The sequence below is a fragment of the Typopeltis vanoorti genome, chromosome 12, assembly GCF_054136105.1.
Source record: "Typopeltis vanoorti isolate ZY-2024b chromosome 12, IOZ_Tvanoo_1.0, whole genome shotgun sequence".
Lineage (NCBI taxonomy): Eukaryota > Metazoa > Arthropoda > Arachnida > Uropygi > Thelyphonidae > Typopeltis > Typopeltis vanoorti.
The window spans coordinates 54,462,477-54,479,310 of record NC_143560.1 but is presented as its reverse complement, the minus strand read 5'-3'; the positions used below and the strand labels follow the sequence as shown (position 1 = coordinate 54,479,310).

At 37.1% G+C, this 16,834-nt stretch overlaps 1 protein-coding gene across 1 annotated transcript in view; it reads right to left on the bottom strand.

Annotated features, from left to right (window-relative positions):
- fab1 (1-phosphatidylinositol 3-phosphate 5-kinase fab1) overlaps nt 1-16,834 on the bottom strand; it is a 757,444-nt gene that overhangs the window by 379,119 nt on the left and 361,491 nt on the right. The window contains exon 22 of the mRNA XM_090401892.1: nt 9,084-9,155. Within this exon, the coding sequence (XP_090258018.1) occupies nt 9,084-9,155 (72 nt within the window). The remainder of the gene's footprint in view (nt 1-9,083; nt 9,156-16,834) is intronic.

Genomic DNA, 16,834 nt, shown 5'->3' with positions numbered 1-16,834 from the left:
AGAATATTTTGGACATACCTTTATAGGATGTTGCTGGTTGTCTTCTTTCAAGATGTTGATGTAGGATGTTGTTGGTTGTCTTCTTCAAAGAAGTCAACAGCAACATCTTACAAAGGTATGTCCGACATATTCTTTCCTAATATTCTTCATATAACTGTCTTTAAAACATCAGTGATGCCCTAAAAATTGAGTAAAAAGCCAATAACTTTATAAAAAAGGGGTACTCCTAAACAAAAATAGGCTAAATAGCTATAAAAATAATATTCTGATTTATAATTTTTGACTTTTTAACATTAACGTACATTGATTACTGCTAATTGTTTATGTTGCCATTTTCTTTGTTTATGCATGGTTCTATCATATGCAAACATTCTGTTCTGTCACCATTACACAGTTTCCTTTGTCTAATGATTGTGATGTCATCTACTAGAAAAATAAAATTCTTTTCACTATTGTGAAGGTTTTGCACTTTTTACCGTTCGTACAGAATTGGTTTGTTTTATGAGGACTTTTTGACAGATCATTATAGCATATCATTTCATTATAGTGGTGTTTGCTATAGCGCACATCATGTTATGTAGAAATTGTTGTAATCTTGTTTTAATCCTTTAGCTAGGCATGAGTTAACAAAAGTTTGCACATGAAGTATCTTGTCGACTTCATATCATTATTATTATCATATTAATCTCAGTATCCTAAAATGCATAGCACAACCCCCTTTCAGAAGTGTACCTATTGCCATGACTTACAGGAAAGGGGACACTTATCCAGACCAGATTTGGCTTTCATTGAGGTCTCATCAGTGGACCCCATGGAGATGTGTATCACCATATTATTAAAATACTCTGGTAAGATACAGTTTTAGAAAGATTTTTGCTGTCAGAAAGCAAATTATACTTGACAATAAATTCATGTTTTAATCATTTGCAATATCCGTTTTTGCTACTTGCACTCTATATGGAAAATATGACTTCTCTGATTTGACTCTCAATATTTTCATAGATCTAGTCTATTCCAAAAATGTAATATAGTCTTGATGTTCCTGGATTCTAATCGAGGCAGAAAGCCAGTCTGTTCAAAATAGCAAACGACATGAGCAGGGCACTGGATAGACACCCGGTAAGGAAAGAAGTGGGAAAGTATCCTTTGTAGATGCAAAGAGGAGGATAGTTTTATGCTGATTTGAAAGAAGGGTAGAGAATGAATTTGCAAAGAATCTGTGCTATTTTTTCAGAGGTTCCTTTAAGGTAGGATATTGAAATTATTTTCACATCAGATTGTAGTCTGGTAGGATATTAATTATCAATAATTTTTTGAATGGTAGTTTTGTTATATCTGTTAAACATCAGATCAGATCATATGAGCTTTATGCACAAGATTCTTGATAATATCATCTTTTGTGAAGAATGATAGTGTGAGAATGAGTACAGGTTAGCTTCTAATAAACTAAAAATTCAACATGACTACAATTTGAAAAATTATCATCATCATCCTTCTTCCAGACTACAATCTGATGTGAAAAGAATTTCAATACCCCATCTTAAAGAAACTTTGGAGCAAATAATAAAATAATAATAATAAAAAAATAATAATAAAATAGGGGTGTCGAGGCTAGCTGGTGAACAGACGTGCTATCGGAGAGCTCCTGAGAGATTTGTGTTTTTTGTTGATTTATTGGTGTTTTGGATTCAATTTAATGGACTTAAGTGTGTAATTTTGGTATATTATTGGAGCTTTATTAGCGTGGTTAGTGTACTAAAGTGTTTTATAACAAAATCTATGTCGGGAAGTCGCCGCTAGATGAATTCGTAATGTGTAGTGTTCGTGCAAGCTCCAGATAAGATAAGTATCATTTTCAGTTATCGATACAAATTACTTAAAATTGTGTAGTTTTGTTTTGTTTGCCTTGCGTATTTTAGTGCGTCTATTTTTGGTGTGTTATAACGTATAATTTGACAAAACATGTTGCAAATAAGGATGGCACCTGTGCGAAGGAAAATGGCGGCCAGTAATGAAGGTTCGCCATCGTTATCAAAGAACAGTAGCATAAAAGAAATGAGTCAGTGTACTAGCTGTGAAATGTACGCATTGCGGAGTGCGGTCGGAGTGTGGTTAGATGATAATAAAGGATTGAATGTGTGTAGAAAATGTAGGGAGAATGAGGAATTGAAGTGTATTTCGGATCGTGAGTGTGATATTTTTGTCAACCTTCAGAATGAAGGAAATAGCGATATGACAAGAAACGGCAAGGTTGTACATGAAAATTGTGAGAGTGTGAATGTAGAAAGTGTGAATGATAGTATAAATGGTTTCTCAGAGAACAAAAAAGATGAGATAGATGCATTGAGTGAGATCGCATTGTTGAATAGTGCGATAGAAAGAGCAAAACAGCAGCTAGAGTGCATGAACAAAAGTAGACTGCATGAACCAACCAATAATAAAAGGTATGACAGGAAAAATAGACGTATGAATGTGAACATGAACAAAATGAAGGATAGAGTGCTGTATGGAGACTCGTTAGTACGAGGTGTGTTAGTAGAGGATTTGACAAAATCGTACCAACCTGGTGCGACCATAAAGGATGTAACTGCATCTATTAGAGAGCAAAAGGAAAGGGTGAAAGAAATGATTGTTGTGGCAGGTACGAATGATTTGAAAGGAGATTAAATGGAAATGATAGAAGACCTGAATGAATTGTTTGAGGTAGCAAAAGAAAAGAGTGAGAGAGTTAGAATGATTAGTCTTTTGCCACGGTATGACAGTGAAATGTTTAAAAGGAGGGCTATAATTGCGAATGACTTTATGCGTGGGTTATGTATGACGAGTGGTGTGGAATTTGTGGATATGTGGAGTGAGTTTGATGGGCGAAAGGATCTATATAAGATGGATGGCTTGCATTTGAATGGTTACGGTGTAAGAAGACTTGAGAAAGTGTTGCTGAATGTAGTGGATGTGCAAATTCAGGGAAACTAGATTTGTTGGGGGGGGGGAGTAGAGATACAGTCCTTATGGAGGCAGTTGAATGTAAGAATGAATATAATATGCCAGAGCAAATAAGGACAACAAATCTGAGTGGGATAGTTAATATAAGGCATCAAGGTAGGGTTGGGGCTAATGGGGGTCTTAAATTCATGTACACTAATACCAGGAGTATTAGGAACAAGAAGGAAGAGTTTTTGGCCATGGTTGGCACTTCCAGACCACAGGTTATAGGTATTAGTGAAACATGGCTGACTGTAGATGATATAACTAGTGGGATTGAATGTGATGGGTATAGTGTGTTCAGGAATGACAGAGAGAATAAAATGGGGGGAGGAGTATTGTTGATGATAGCTGATGAGCTCCAGCCAAGGAGAATAGAAGTTGAATTGCAGGATAGAGAAAAGAGCACATTTGAGGCCATTTGGTGTGAGATTGTGGCTAGCAGAACTAAATATACAATTGGGTGCTGCTATAGACCAGGTGATGGAAAAGATGGTGGTGACAGTATGCACAAGCAAATAGAAGAAATGGGTGGAAGGAGGGTGATTATTATGGGAGATTTCAACTATGGTCGCATTGACTGGAGTGAGGAGAGGACACACGGGAGGAAGGAACTGGATTTTATGCGGTTATTAAGGGATAACTATCTGCGACAGCATGTAATGGAAAATACTAGGGGTCAGAGAGTGCTTGATCTAGTAATTACATCTGAGGATTTGGCTGTAACAAATATGACCACATTGCCACCAATTGGTGAGAGTGATCATAGGGTCTTAACTTGGGAGGTGGCTAAAGGTGTAGAATTTTCAATTAAGACAGGGTACATGTGGAATTATCGGGCTGGAAAGTATGACATGCTTAGGAGTTTGATTGGTTCAGTGCCATGGCATGTACAACTGCAAGGACTAGAAGTTGATAGTGCATGGGAGGTAGTTAAGAAGTGCTTGCATGAAGCAATGGCTGACTGTATACCTAGAGTCCGAATAATAAATCAAGTAGGGGTTAAATGGATGAATAACACCATTAAGCTTAAGTTGCAAAAAAAGAAACAACTATGGAGGGAATTTATGGAGAAGGGTGACCGGCAGGCACATGAACGGTATAAAGCGCAGGCCAGAAGGGTGACGAATGTGGTAAGAAAAGCAAAAAAGGATTACGAAAGAACATTGGCCATGCAGGCTAAAGAGAATCCAAAACAGTTTTTTAGATATGTAGCAAGTAAAAGGAAAAATGTACATGGCAGATTGATTTTAAAGAATGCTGATGGTAGGGAGGTAACTGAATCAGTTGAGATAGTTGAGTTACTGAGTGAGCGCTTTGGAAAAGTATATCATCCAGGTGGTGACATTGCAGAAACGAATGTACCAGTAGATTATACGGGAATTGTGGTTAATGAAGTGGAGGTGAGTAGTCTATTGCATAACCTCAATGTCAATACATCTGTGGGATTGGATGGTATACCAGCACGTGTTGTACGAGAAGCAGCTAAAGAATTGTCGGTACCCTTGACCATTTTGTTTAATCTGAGTCTCGAGTCTGGGTTAGTCCCGAGTGGGTGGAAAGAGGGAAAAATAGTTCCACTGCATAAAGGTGGTTCCAAGACTGCTGTTGTAAATTACCGACCGATTAGCATATCAGGAATCATTGTCAAGGTCTTAGAGAAATTAGTCAAGAAAAGAATACAGGATTGGATAGATGAAAATGGGATATTGTATGGGGGACAACAAGGTTTTGTGAAGGGTTAGCAAGTTACATGCCTCAGTAACTTGCTCACGTTTTATAACACAGTGACGGCTGAACTGGATAGGGGTAATGGGTTTACAGTGATACTACTGGACCTTGCCAAGGCCTTTGATAGGATACCACATGGAACCCTAATCAGTAAACCGGAGCAGATGGGTATAGATATAGGGTTGGTGAGATGGATAAGAGGGTGGTTGAAGGAGAGATATCAAAGAGTGGTTTATTCAGGAGTGAAGTCTAAAAGACGTGTTGTGACTAGCGGAGTGCCACAGGGCTCTGTTCTTGGACCACTGCTTTTCAATTTGTTCATCAATGATATTGGAAAGGATCTGAGAGGAAGTGTTCACTTGTTTGCTGATGATGCAAAGTTGGGTAGAGCAATTGTGAGTGCACAAGATGTCAAAATTTTACAGGATGATTTGGATAGTTTGGAGAACTGGGCTAGGAAAAATGGATGTCAATTTAATGTGGCAAAGTGTAAGGTTATGCACTTTGAGGTGAAAAGAATAGCAGCAGTATATCGCATTGGTGGAATCATACTCCAGGAGATTGATGAGACCAGGGATTTGGGAGTGTTGGTGGATAGGGAGTTGAAGTTTAGGGGGCACATTGCAAAAGTAACTAAAACAGCTCACCAAATCACTTGGCTTCTGAAAAATACTTTAACATGCAGAGACAAACAAGTTGTTGTTCCTCTGTATCGAGCCTTGATAAGACCCCATCTGGACTTCTGTGCCCAGCTATGGGCACCAGGGTTTCTTCGTGATGGGGAGGAAGTGGAGAGGGTCCAGAGACGAGTGACCAAGATGATAGCAGGTCTGTGGAATGAACCTTATGAGAATAGGTTGAAGATTTGTGGGTTGCAGAAATTGGACGATAGGCGAAGGAGGGGTGATATGATTGAGACATTCAAATTACTGAAGGGTTTTTATAAGATTGATCCAGAAGATATTTTTGAAAATATGACTGGTGGTGGGAGGACTAGGGGCCATGCATGGAAGCTGGGCAAGAGTGTGGTTGACAAGGGTGTTAGAGCTAGGTTCTTTACTTGGAGAGTGGTAAATGAGTGGAATAAGCTTCCAGAGTCTGTTGTGGGTGCTACGACCGTGAATGAGTTCAAGGCAAGGTATGATAGATACTGTGTGAATGTTGAATAGTTGTTCTTGACATGATGTTAGTGCCTACCTCGATGAGTCTGTCGACTCCTTGGAGTTTCCCGGAACAATAATAATAATAATAATAATAAATAGCATGGATTCTTCACAAAAGCAATCTTCAAACCAGCTAAGAAACTGTCTTCCTTCTTAGCATTATCACTTCTTTCCTAATCAAGCATCTATTGGATTTCATGCTCACGTCATCTTTGCTATTTTGGACAGACTGGCCATCTGCCTTGATTAAAATCAAAGAGCTCTCAGGAATAGAGCAAATGCTGTGGCTTTGAAAGAGGACTTGAATATACTGAGTGGGTAAATGAGTGGGGATAATTCAATGTTGCAAAGTGTAAGGTTTTGAAATTTGGGAAGCAGAGATGGAATGTAGAGTACATGATTGGTGGAAATATCTTGGAAGAGGTAGAGCAGATGAGAGATCTAAGAGTGATTGTGGATAAGGACCTAAAATTTGGGGGATATATTGCTAAAATTGTGAGGACAGCACAGCAGATAATGGGAATAATGTAGAGAACACTGACTTGTAAAAGTGAGGCAGTGTTATGGTTCCCTTGTATAAGGTTTTGATAAGGCCACATATAGATTACTGTATGCAGATTTGGTCACCTGGGTTTCAAAAAGATGATGACGTATTGGAAAAGGTCCAGAGACAATCTAAGGAAGTTTCTGGTCTCTGGAATGTTGAGTATGAAGACAGGTTGAGCAAATGCAATTGGCAGAAATTAGTGGATATGAGGAGAGGGGATATGATCGAGACATATCAGCTGTTAAAAGGTTATTACTAGATTAATGTTGGAAAAGTATTGCATAGAATGGGTAAAGATACGGAGAGAACAAGAGGTCATTTCTGGAAGATGTATAAGGAGGGTGTGAGCAAGGGGGGGGGGCAGATTTTTTGCATAAAGAGTGGTGAGTGATTGGAATGCTTTGTTCAAGAGTGTGATGAGCATGGAGACAGTGAACATATTTAAAGTGCAGTATGATAAACTGTGTGTGTAACAGTGGGACCTCCTGTGATGAGTCGTTTGACTCCATAAAGGTTTTAATACTAATAATAACAATAATAAGACTAAATTACATTTTTGGAATCTAACAAGTTTGGTCTTGCTTCTCATGCTACTGACACTAAGCACAGAGTTGTCTGGAACTAAACAAAACTTCTTCATTAAAGAAAATTCAAGTGTTTATGTCTTTTCCTTGAAACGTGAAATGCTACAAAATCATCCGAAACTCAAGTGCTCAGACTTCATGCCAATCTGTAAGTTTTTGGAAGTGATCATTATTAATTGTTCATAATGTTTTTACAATTCTTTTTTAATCCTTGCAAATTTTTTACAATTATCCCTTTGATCTCTAATAGTGTAATCACATACTTCAAATGCAGCTGAGACACAAAGAGGTATACACGTTTTATGACTCATTATTTTGATTCATGTTTTGAATATAGTTGATGGTCTGTCTCTCTGATCATGTCCACATAATGTTGGATGAAATATATTGCAGCTTTGGAATAAAATTCTATATTTCTTTTTGTTACATATGTAAGCCTTGAAATTTTTCTTAAATATGTCTAAGTATACATGTTCCATTAAAACTATTAATGTGAAAATTATTGATTTATTTTTGTTTAAAATTTTCACTCGTGTTTCAGGCAACTTCAGTATTATATGAAAACAATGAGAAGAAAAGCAACACATACACACTTTACCAAACAAATTGAAGTATGTGTCACTAGATTTTAGTATAACCGTGGTCAATTAATTGCTAAAAAACTTTGCAGCTTTCATTATAAACCAATTCCATAAGAAATGTACTCTGTGTAAAATTTTAAACATTCTTCCAAAGGATCCTGTGTTTAGAGTAGATGACACCTTCTGTAAGACCAGGTTGTTCAGATTCATGAAATCTGATGTATGTTTTATGTTTCTCTCAACAAAATGCAGATCTTTTTCACTGTTTGAAATATGATAAGACAAAAGAACAAGAAATTTGGTAGGCTCCTGGAGAGTTTAATAAAGGAAATTTTCTCTGAGTGAAGAAAGAAAAAAAGAAAATTTAAGCACATTTTATAATTAATGCATTACTATTTGTTATTTTATGTGTAACTTTGTTTGGCATATTAGTAAGATTAAATGGATATCTTTATCCAGTGCTCTTTCTTTGCTAGCAGGAAAAATTGAAAATGTAATGGATATGAAAACAAAACTAAAAAAAAAAAAAATCTACTGATATTTTTACTTCATAGTGTGATAATGTTTTTAGAATAAGAATGGCATATTAAATATATAACACATAATTTATTAAGGATAAATTTATTGTACAAATATATATAAAAAATAAAATGTATGTGATAATTTTAATAAAAATTTTATGTAGCAAATATAAAAAAGGTTTTATACAGCAAATATCTTAACAACAGGTGTAGATGTAGTTGAAAAATGTAAATTTCATTATAATAAATTTAGTTTAATCCTTTATCCAAGTGTGAGCAAACAAAGTTTGCGCCTGAAAGTATCTTCAGGACTGGGGTAAGGTGGTACAACACAGGGCAACTCGTTGCAAAGGTGGAGCAAGCTAACATCACTCCTATCTCAGTATCTCCCATAATGCAAAACACATGACCTTGCAGATATGTATAATGTTATGCATTAAGGGAAGGGCCACTACCCAGACTAGTTTCGACTTTTATTGAGGTCTCTTCAGTGGGAGCCAGGCCCAAGTGGAGATACCAGGCAGAAGCATTAGCAAGGTCATCTCTACCTATAGGAGTTGCCAAACAGAGTGCCACCTTTTAATTAAATTACTCTGGATTTAGAGAATGATGTTGAAAGTTTATTTTTCACTTGGTTAGACTATAAAATTTCATTAAATAATTAAGTTTATTTGCATATTAGATAAAAGAGTAAAAAATTAAAAATGAATATTATAAAAACTGAATATTATAAATTTTTAACTATACTGCATCCATATGTCACAAGTGTCAATGCCAATATGGCATACCATTCCCCCCCCCCCAAAAAGCACTGCCTTTATCTTTACACACACACTTTTTTTTTAATTGAAAAGTAAAATTTTCTGACTGCATTAACAGATATGTTGTGACAAAATAATATCCTTATCTAACCAAACACAAAACTCAGTTATAAACTTTAAACAAAGATTTTCTTATCTTTTCTTACTTCTTACCTAAAACAGTAGCGTTCCAAGAAGTCTCCAAGGATAATGTCATTAGTGCTATAGAAGTCCATTCTGATTACCCTAAGGAAATCAATTAATAAAAGAGATCACTAAAATACATATACATCCATTTTTGTAAAATGATACTGAAGTGTTGAAGATGCAATATTAAAGAAAAAATACTATTACAGGCAGTACCTGACTTATGTAACAGTTATATTCTGCAAAATTATGTACCTTGAATTTTACATAAGTCAGATTTAATCCCTTTGTCCATTAATCACATCCTATCTTACAAGTTTACAGTATGTGTATGCAGTAGTGCATTCACATAATTTACATATACATTGGATTTCAATATGTAATGCAAAGGATCAGTAGGATGGAAGTAGCAGAGATGAGAATGCTTAGGTGGATATGCAGTGTGACCAGAAAGGAACGTCTGAGAAATGACTATGTGAGGCAAACAGTGAAAGTTACGAACTTAGGAGCGAAGATACAGGAGGCAAGGTTGAGATGGTTTGGTCATGTGATGAGGAGGGGAGGACGAATATGTGGGAAGAAGGGTCATGCAGATGGATGTGCAAGGAAGGAGGAAATGTGGGCGGCCAAAGAAGAGATGGAGGGAGCTGGTAGAAGAGGACTTGAGGATGAAGAACTTGGATGTGGTGAAAGCCCAAGACAGGAGGATGTGGAGGAGACTCATCATCAACAGTGACCCCACGTAAGTGGGAGAAGCTGCAGAAGAAGAAGATGAAGAATGCAAAGGAACATAATACAGTATAAATATAAAAAAAATAGAAAAATGTTTAATTTGGCTGGTTTCTTATGAACTTAGTAAGAGATGACTGAACAATAGTTTGTTTCTTCTCTTCATTTGATAAAAGGCTAACACATCACCTATTTATTTTTGTGCTTTTTAAATCCAAGCAAACACTGAAAATATAGAGCATTAAAACACTAAAAATATAGCACATCAGTATTTGAAAGCAAGACTGAGGAAAGTGTACCAAGTGAACTATTTAACTTCTGAAAGACTGCCATTAGATGGCATGCAAATAATATAGGCAGGTTAAGCAAAATTTTTATAATTCACCATTTTTAGTTCTTTCACAATAATTCAGTGAAGTCTAATTTATGTAAATTGGGTATTGCCTGTTAATTCTTATTTCATTTAATGATATAGTCTATATCTATAAATTATGTTTTGCAACAAAGCTTTCTATATGCAAATTCTGCCAAAAATAGAACTGAAGGTGAGCCAACTGCTCTTATATATGTATGTGGCAGAATTTTTTTTTTCTGGAAACAGATGTTTTTCATTCTGCAAAACAGCCGCCAACCAACTAGAATATATGTAGTACATGTATGAAGATGTAATACAATGGCCTTATTAGCCTCAGCTACTTGACTGTAATTTAGCAACAATACAGAGGATGTGAAATCTGACTTTCATATCCATTGATCTGAGAAGTTTCTGCTTCTGCCAGGTGCATTTCTGGGACATCCTGTTGCTCCTGAATTGCAATTTCTCTTATTTTATCAACTTAATCTCACACACACACTCTCTCTCTCCTTTTTATTCCCCTCACTGTATGTCCTAGACATGACAATGATTGTTTTTCAGACTCTAGCCTCATGGTGTTTTATGTGTATATGTATCATCAAAGTTAATTCATTTTGTGCATGTGAGTCATTGTAACACCTACTCTGAAGCAAGAGCTCCAGAAAAGATAAGTGCTGTTTTGCATATTAATTGGAAATATTGCTTATTTTAGTATAATATTGTTTATTTTTGATAGCTTAGTGTACCTGCATGATTGTTCAGATTGTAGATTTGTTACTGACTTTTTTTTTTTTACTTAATTTTTCAATCTTTCCTTGAACAAAACATAATGACAATACAAAAAAGATCTGCACACTGTGCAGTGCAAAGATCAAATGCCATTAACCATGCAGACTTTTTGAAAATAGCTCGATGTCATTAGATATGCATGACAAAACATGAAAGATGCGTTTGTGGAGAAACTGAACAGGAGATGAGAGAAGGTATGGATTTGTGGAAATTATGATATTTTGTTAGACTATATGTTATCAGCAAATGCAAAACAGACTGGAGGATTGAATGTTAAATAAATATAGGTGCAAAAGATTGCGAATAATGGATCAAAAGCTAGTGAGACTGAGAGAGCAAAAGAACACAGGAATGAAGAAATTACAGTAAGAGATATGGAAGCAAAAGGAAGTAGGGATGAGAAAAATGGAAGAAAGGTGTAGTTGAATGACAGAGTGTTAGACTATGGGAGCAATAGAGAGTGAAATTGAAATGATGAATATATGGAGTGATATTAGACGTTTAGTGGAAACAAATGACAGAGTGCAAAAGGATAGAATGAAAGAAAAAAGAGGTGATGAATGACTTGAGAATAGCAGTGTATGCTGATTCCATTATTAGAAGACTGGTTAATAAGAGAGAGTCCATAAAGTCTGCTTTCCAGGAGGAAGAACAAGCAAGATAATTCATGCTTTGGATAAGAGGAGAAAATAAGCAAGAGTTAGTGGTGGTTGTGGAAACAAATGATTTAGTTGGACATAAAGAGAATGCAAGGATGCATATAAGTATGTTATTGAGGAGTATGAAAGATAATAGTTATAGTGGGTAAGGCTGTCATGTGTTGCCAATGTATGACAATGATGAGTTGAGATGGAGAGCAAGAATCATGAATGACATACTGGTAGAGCTGGTTGAGGAGAAGGGAGTGAGTGCAATTAATATGCGCTAAGCGAAATCGCGTTAAGCAAATACAATAAACAAGAGGAATAATTATAATTCATCTGTCAGTTAGTGTAAATTTGAAAAAAAAAATTATAAGTTGTATTAGAGGATAAAATCATCAAAGTTGTTAATAAAAATCAATTGCATAAAATTTTATTTAATGTCTGAACATTTGATTGAGTTAATTTTTTACAAAAAAATTAAGTAAAGATGTTTGAATAGTGCTCAAATTTTTCATCTTGTCATGCAATTTGTGATAGCTGGCGATTGCTTTATCAAGATTTTGGTAGACTTCGAAGCTTTGTTCCATATCAGGATCAGCATCAAACAAAATTTCCTTAGCATTCTCAATATGATTGAAAACTAGCTCAAGTTCTTTTGCAGTTAGCTTCTTAGTTTAACATTCTCTTCTTGTTCGCACTCCTTATCTTCTTCTTCTTCTTCACAAGCATGCTGTTCTTCTAGTTGAAGGAGATCATTCTTGCTTAACTGTTCTGAATGGAAATTGAGTGAGTTTCTCACATCTTCATTATCCAGTTGATTAAATCCAAGTTATTTTCCAACTGTACTAATTTCTTAAACAATGTTATCAGTTAGTTATTAAAACCAATGAAATTTCGCATAATGTAAAAAATGTGTGTTAACTGATTAATCACTCACTTAAAGCAGAAAATAGTATCATTTCACTCAATTGCACTAGCTGATTATTATGCATATCGAATTCATGTTAAGTGAGGTTTTTCCTGTATTTGAGGAAGGAATAGAACTGTATAAAAGTGATGGATTGCACTTAAATGGCTTTTGAGTGAGGAAACTTTGCTAGAAGGAAATGCAGCATGTAATGCAATCAGAAGTGAAAGATCAGGAGAGTGGAACAGAGAGACTAAAGTGCTCTTGGGAACAGAAATAGTAGTGGTGTGAGAGATGAAGAGAGAACAGGAATGCAAGAGGAACAGCAAACTGGGAGAGGTTGAGTTGACAGGGACCATAGGGAGTGCATGTAGGAAGTAGTAGTAGTGAATGTGTGCATAGGGATGATCAGCACAGGAATGGATCAGGATGTGAGGTGGGGGTAGTCAAGACTGAGGAGACATGTGGTAAGCAGTGATAAAGGTGATTGGGTAAGGATAAGTGGTGTGATAGGGAAATCACAAACAACAGGTAGCCTGAGTGGGACTGGTTTCAGACATAATAGTGAATTGCTCAAGGGAGATGAAATTGTTTTGCTAATTGAGTTTATTAATCCAAAAATTGTTGAAATAAGTGAAACATGGTCAAAGAAATGATATCCAGAAGGAAATAGAAATGAAAGAATACAGGGTTTTTATGAGGATAGAAAGGAGAAGAGAGGAAGGGAGACTGTTATTGATGGTAGCAGGGGAATTATGAATGCATAAGACAGACATGAAAGAGGACAATAGTTGCAATGGTATTGAAGCAGTGTGATGAGAGGTGCAGGCTGACAGGAAGAGATATTTAGTTGGATGTTGCTATAGGCCAGAATATCGAACCTTCAAAACAAGAGAAGGGTGATTATTATGGGTGATTTTAATATGGCAGTATAGATTGGAATGAAGAGACAGCATTTGGGAATAAAAAAAAATGAATTTCTTGAGAGACAACTATCTTAGGCAGTATGTAAAGGCGGGCATGTGAGGATCGAGAGTTTTAGGTCTGACCATTTCATTAGAGGATGTGATTGTGAGTGGGGTTTGTACTTCTCTATTGTTCATGAGTGATCATGAAGTGATCACATGGATTGTGGCTAGCCATATGAAGACTTTGGTGAGGAAAGGATATATGTGGAATTACAAGGATGTTGATTATGACAAGCTAAGGAAACAGCTTGGAGCTATACCATAGAATGAGGAGTTCAGCATAGCAGAACATAAAAAAATGCTGCTTGGGAACTAACAAGGAATTACATAACAACATGAATGTGTGAATGTATTCAGAAGATCAAAAGGCTGAATAAGACAGGAGTCAAAATGGATGAATGAGGGGATTAAGCATGAAATATAAAGCAAGAAGAATAATGGTAATAATCAGTTGCACAAACGGTACAAAGAACAAGCCAGACAAGTGACTGAGTTGGTAAGGACAGTAAGAGTGCAGTATAAGCAGAATTTAGTATCAGGCCAAGAAGAACCTTCAAGAGTTTTTTTTTTTTTTTTTTTAATATGTAGCAAATAGAAAGAAGAATGGTTATGGCAAGATGATGTTAATGGATGGAAGTGGGAGATAGGCAACTGTTGAATAGACAGTTGAGCTATTCAGCAAGTTCATCAGGATGATTCATCTTCAGTGTGAAATCAGAAGTTCAAGTGTACTTCAAGGACCTTAATGTGCAGAAAGGCCTTGTGGAGCACCATCCAGTGATCAAAATGCTGTGTAAAAAACCTTGCAGGAATACACTGTGTGTCATGCAGAAGCAATATCCGAAAAAAAAAAAAGTAGTTCCATAGTTCAAAATTCACCACCAGGGGTGCTGTATGAAGTACTGAGAGTAGATGTAGTTGTAATAAAATTGTGTGTGTAAAAAGGAGAAAAGCAACATAAGCCTAAATGACACTTTTTTATTCACTTCCATTAAGCATTCACAGGCTGTACTATGCAATGTACTGTCGTTCCTAGTATGCCACAAACTACATCCTTTATACAGTGTGTTCAATGGCAGAATGCAGCAGGTTGGGACCGATGTTGCGCACATGCTGTGTTATGCTGTCTTTCAGCACTGGCAAGTTAGCAGGATGATCCCATTAAACCCTGTCTTTGAGAAATTCCCAGAGCCAGAAGTCACAGGGGGGTCAGATCAGGTGAATGAGGCAGCCATGCAGTGGGAAATGCATGGTTGATCACTCTGGCTTCCATGAAATGTTCTCAAAAAGCTTCCTGTACAGATCGACTGATGTGTGGAGGACCCCATTCTGCATAGGATGGGACCCTCCAACTTGAATGACTGAATAACTGCTGTACAACAAAATTGTTTATCATACCACGATACCTCTCAGCAGTAACTGAGCAGGTAACAGAACCTGACTGGTGAATGTCCTCAAAGAAGAATGCTCCAATGATAAAGAAGCCGTAAACCCACACCAGACAGTAACTTTGGGTGAATGCAAAGGAATTTCTTGGATTGCATGTGGGTTATGTGCAGCCCATACTTGGCAATTGTGGGTATTAACAGCTCCATTTAGGGAAAGTGAGCCTCATCTCCCCACAAAATTATCCATGGCTACATGGAATCCAACTCTACTTGAGTAAGGAATGTTATTATTATTATTATTATTATTACGGGCAACTCCAGGGAGTCATTAGACTCATCGAGGGAGGCCCCAAATCATTTTCATCACAACTATTCGACATTCATACAGTATCTATCATACCTCGCCTTAAACTCATTCACTGTCACAGCATCCACCACAGACTCAGGGAGCGCATTCCACTCATTCACTACTCTAAAAGTAAAGAACCCAGCTCTAACACCTTTACTAACCACACTTTTGCCCAGTTTCCATGGATGTCCCCTAGTCCTCCCACAACCAGCCCTGTTCTCAAAAATATCTTCTGAATTAATTTTATAGAAACCCTTCAGTAATTTGAATGTCTCAATCATATCTCCCCTCCTCTGCCTATCAACCAATTTTTGCAACCCACAAATCCTCAACCTGTTCTCATACGGTTCATTCCACAGACCTGCTATCATCTTGGTCACTCGCCTCTGGATCCTCTCCACCTCCTCCCCATCAAGAAGAAACCTAGGTGACCAAATCTGAGCACAGTAGTCGAGATGAGGTCTTATCAAGGCTCGATACAGAGGAACAATAACCTGCTTGTCTCTGCTTGTCAACGTATTCTTCAGCAACCAAGTGATTTGATGAGCTGATTTGGCCACTTTTGCAATGTGTCCCCTAAATTTCAATTCCTTATCCACCAACACTCCTAAATCTCGTGCCTCATCAATTTCCTGGAGCACGGTTCCACCAATGCAGTAAACTGCCTCCCATCTTTTCACCCCAAAATGCATAACCTTACATTTTGCCACATTAAATTGACATCCATTCTCCCTAGCCCAGACCTCCAATCTATCCAAATCATCCTGCAAAATTTTGACGTCATCTGCATTCACTATTGCCCTACCCAACTTTGCATCATCCGCAAACAAATGAACTGTTCCTCTCAGATCCTTTCCTATATCATTTATGAACAAATTAAACAGCAGTGGTCCAAGAACAGATCCTTGTGGTACACCACTAGTCACAGGCCGTCTTGTGGACTCTACTCCTGAGTAAACCACTCTCTGATATCTCTCCGTCAACCACCCTCCTATCCATCTCACCAACCCTATGTCCATTCCCATATGCTGCAATTTACTGATTAGAATTCCATGTGGTATCCTGTCAAAGGCCTTAGCAAGGTCCAGCAGAATCACTGTAAACCCATTACCCTTATCCAGTTCAGCCGTCACTGTGTTATAATACGTGAGCAAGTTACTGAGGCATGACCTACCCTTCACAAAACCATGCTGTCCCCGATACAGTATCCCATTTTCTTCTATCCAATCTTGTATTTTCCTCTTGACTATTTTCTCTAAGACCTTGATAATGATTCCTGTTATGCTGATTGGCCGGTAATTTTCAACAGCAGCCTTGGAACCACCTTTGTGCAGTGGAACTATTTTCCCCTCTTTCCACCCCCTTGGGACTGACCCAGTCCTGAGGCTCAAATTAAACATAATGGTCAAGGGCACTGACAATTCTTTTGTTAAAGTGAATGTCAGTCAATTTTCAAGGTCCTGCAGGTGTAACTCCTATGATAGGGTTATCTTGAATGGGTTGAAATGCAGAATCTTCTGTAGAATTTTCCAGATAGTTGTGTGAGGCACATCCATGTGTCTTGATACAGCATGTTCATTGCAAAAATCAACACTGTTATTCATGGCATTCTTCACAACAGCAGTAGCAACTTCATTCAGTTGTTATGA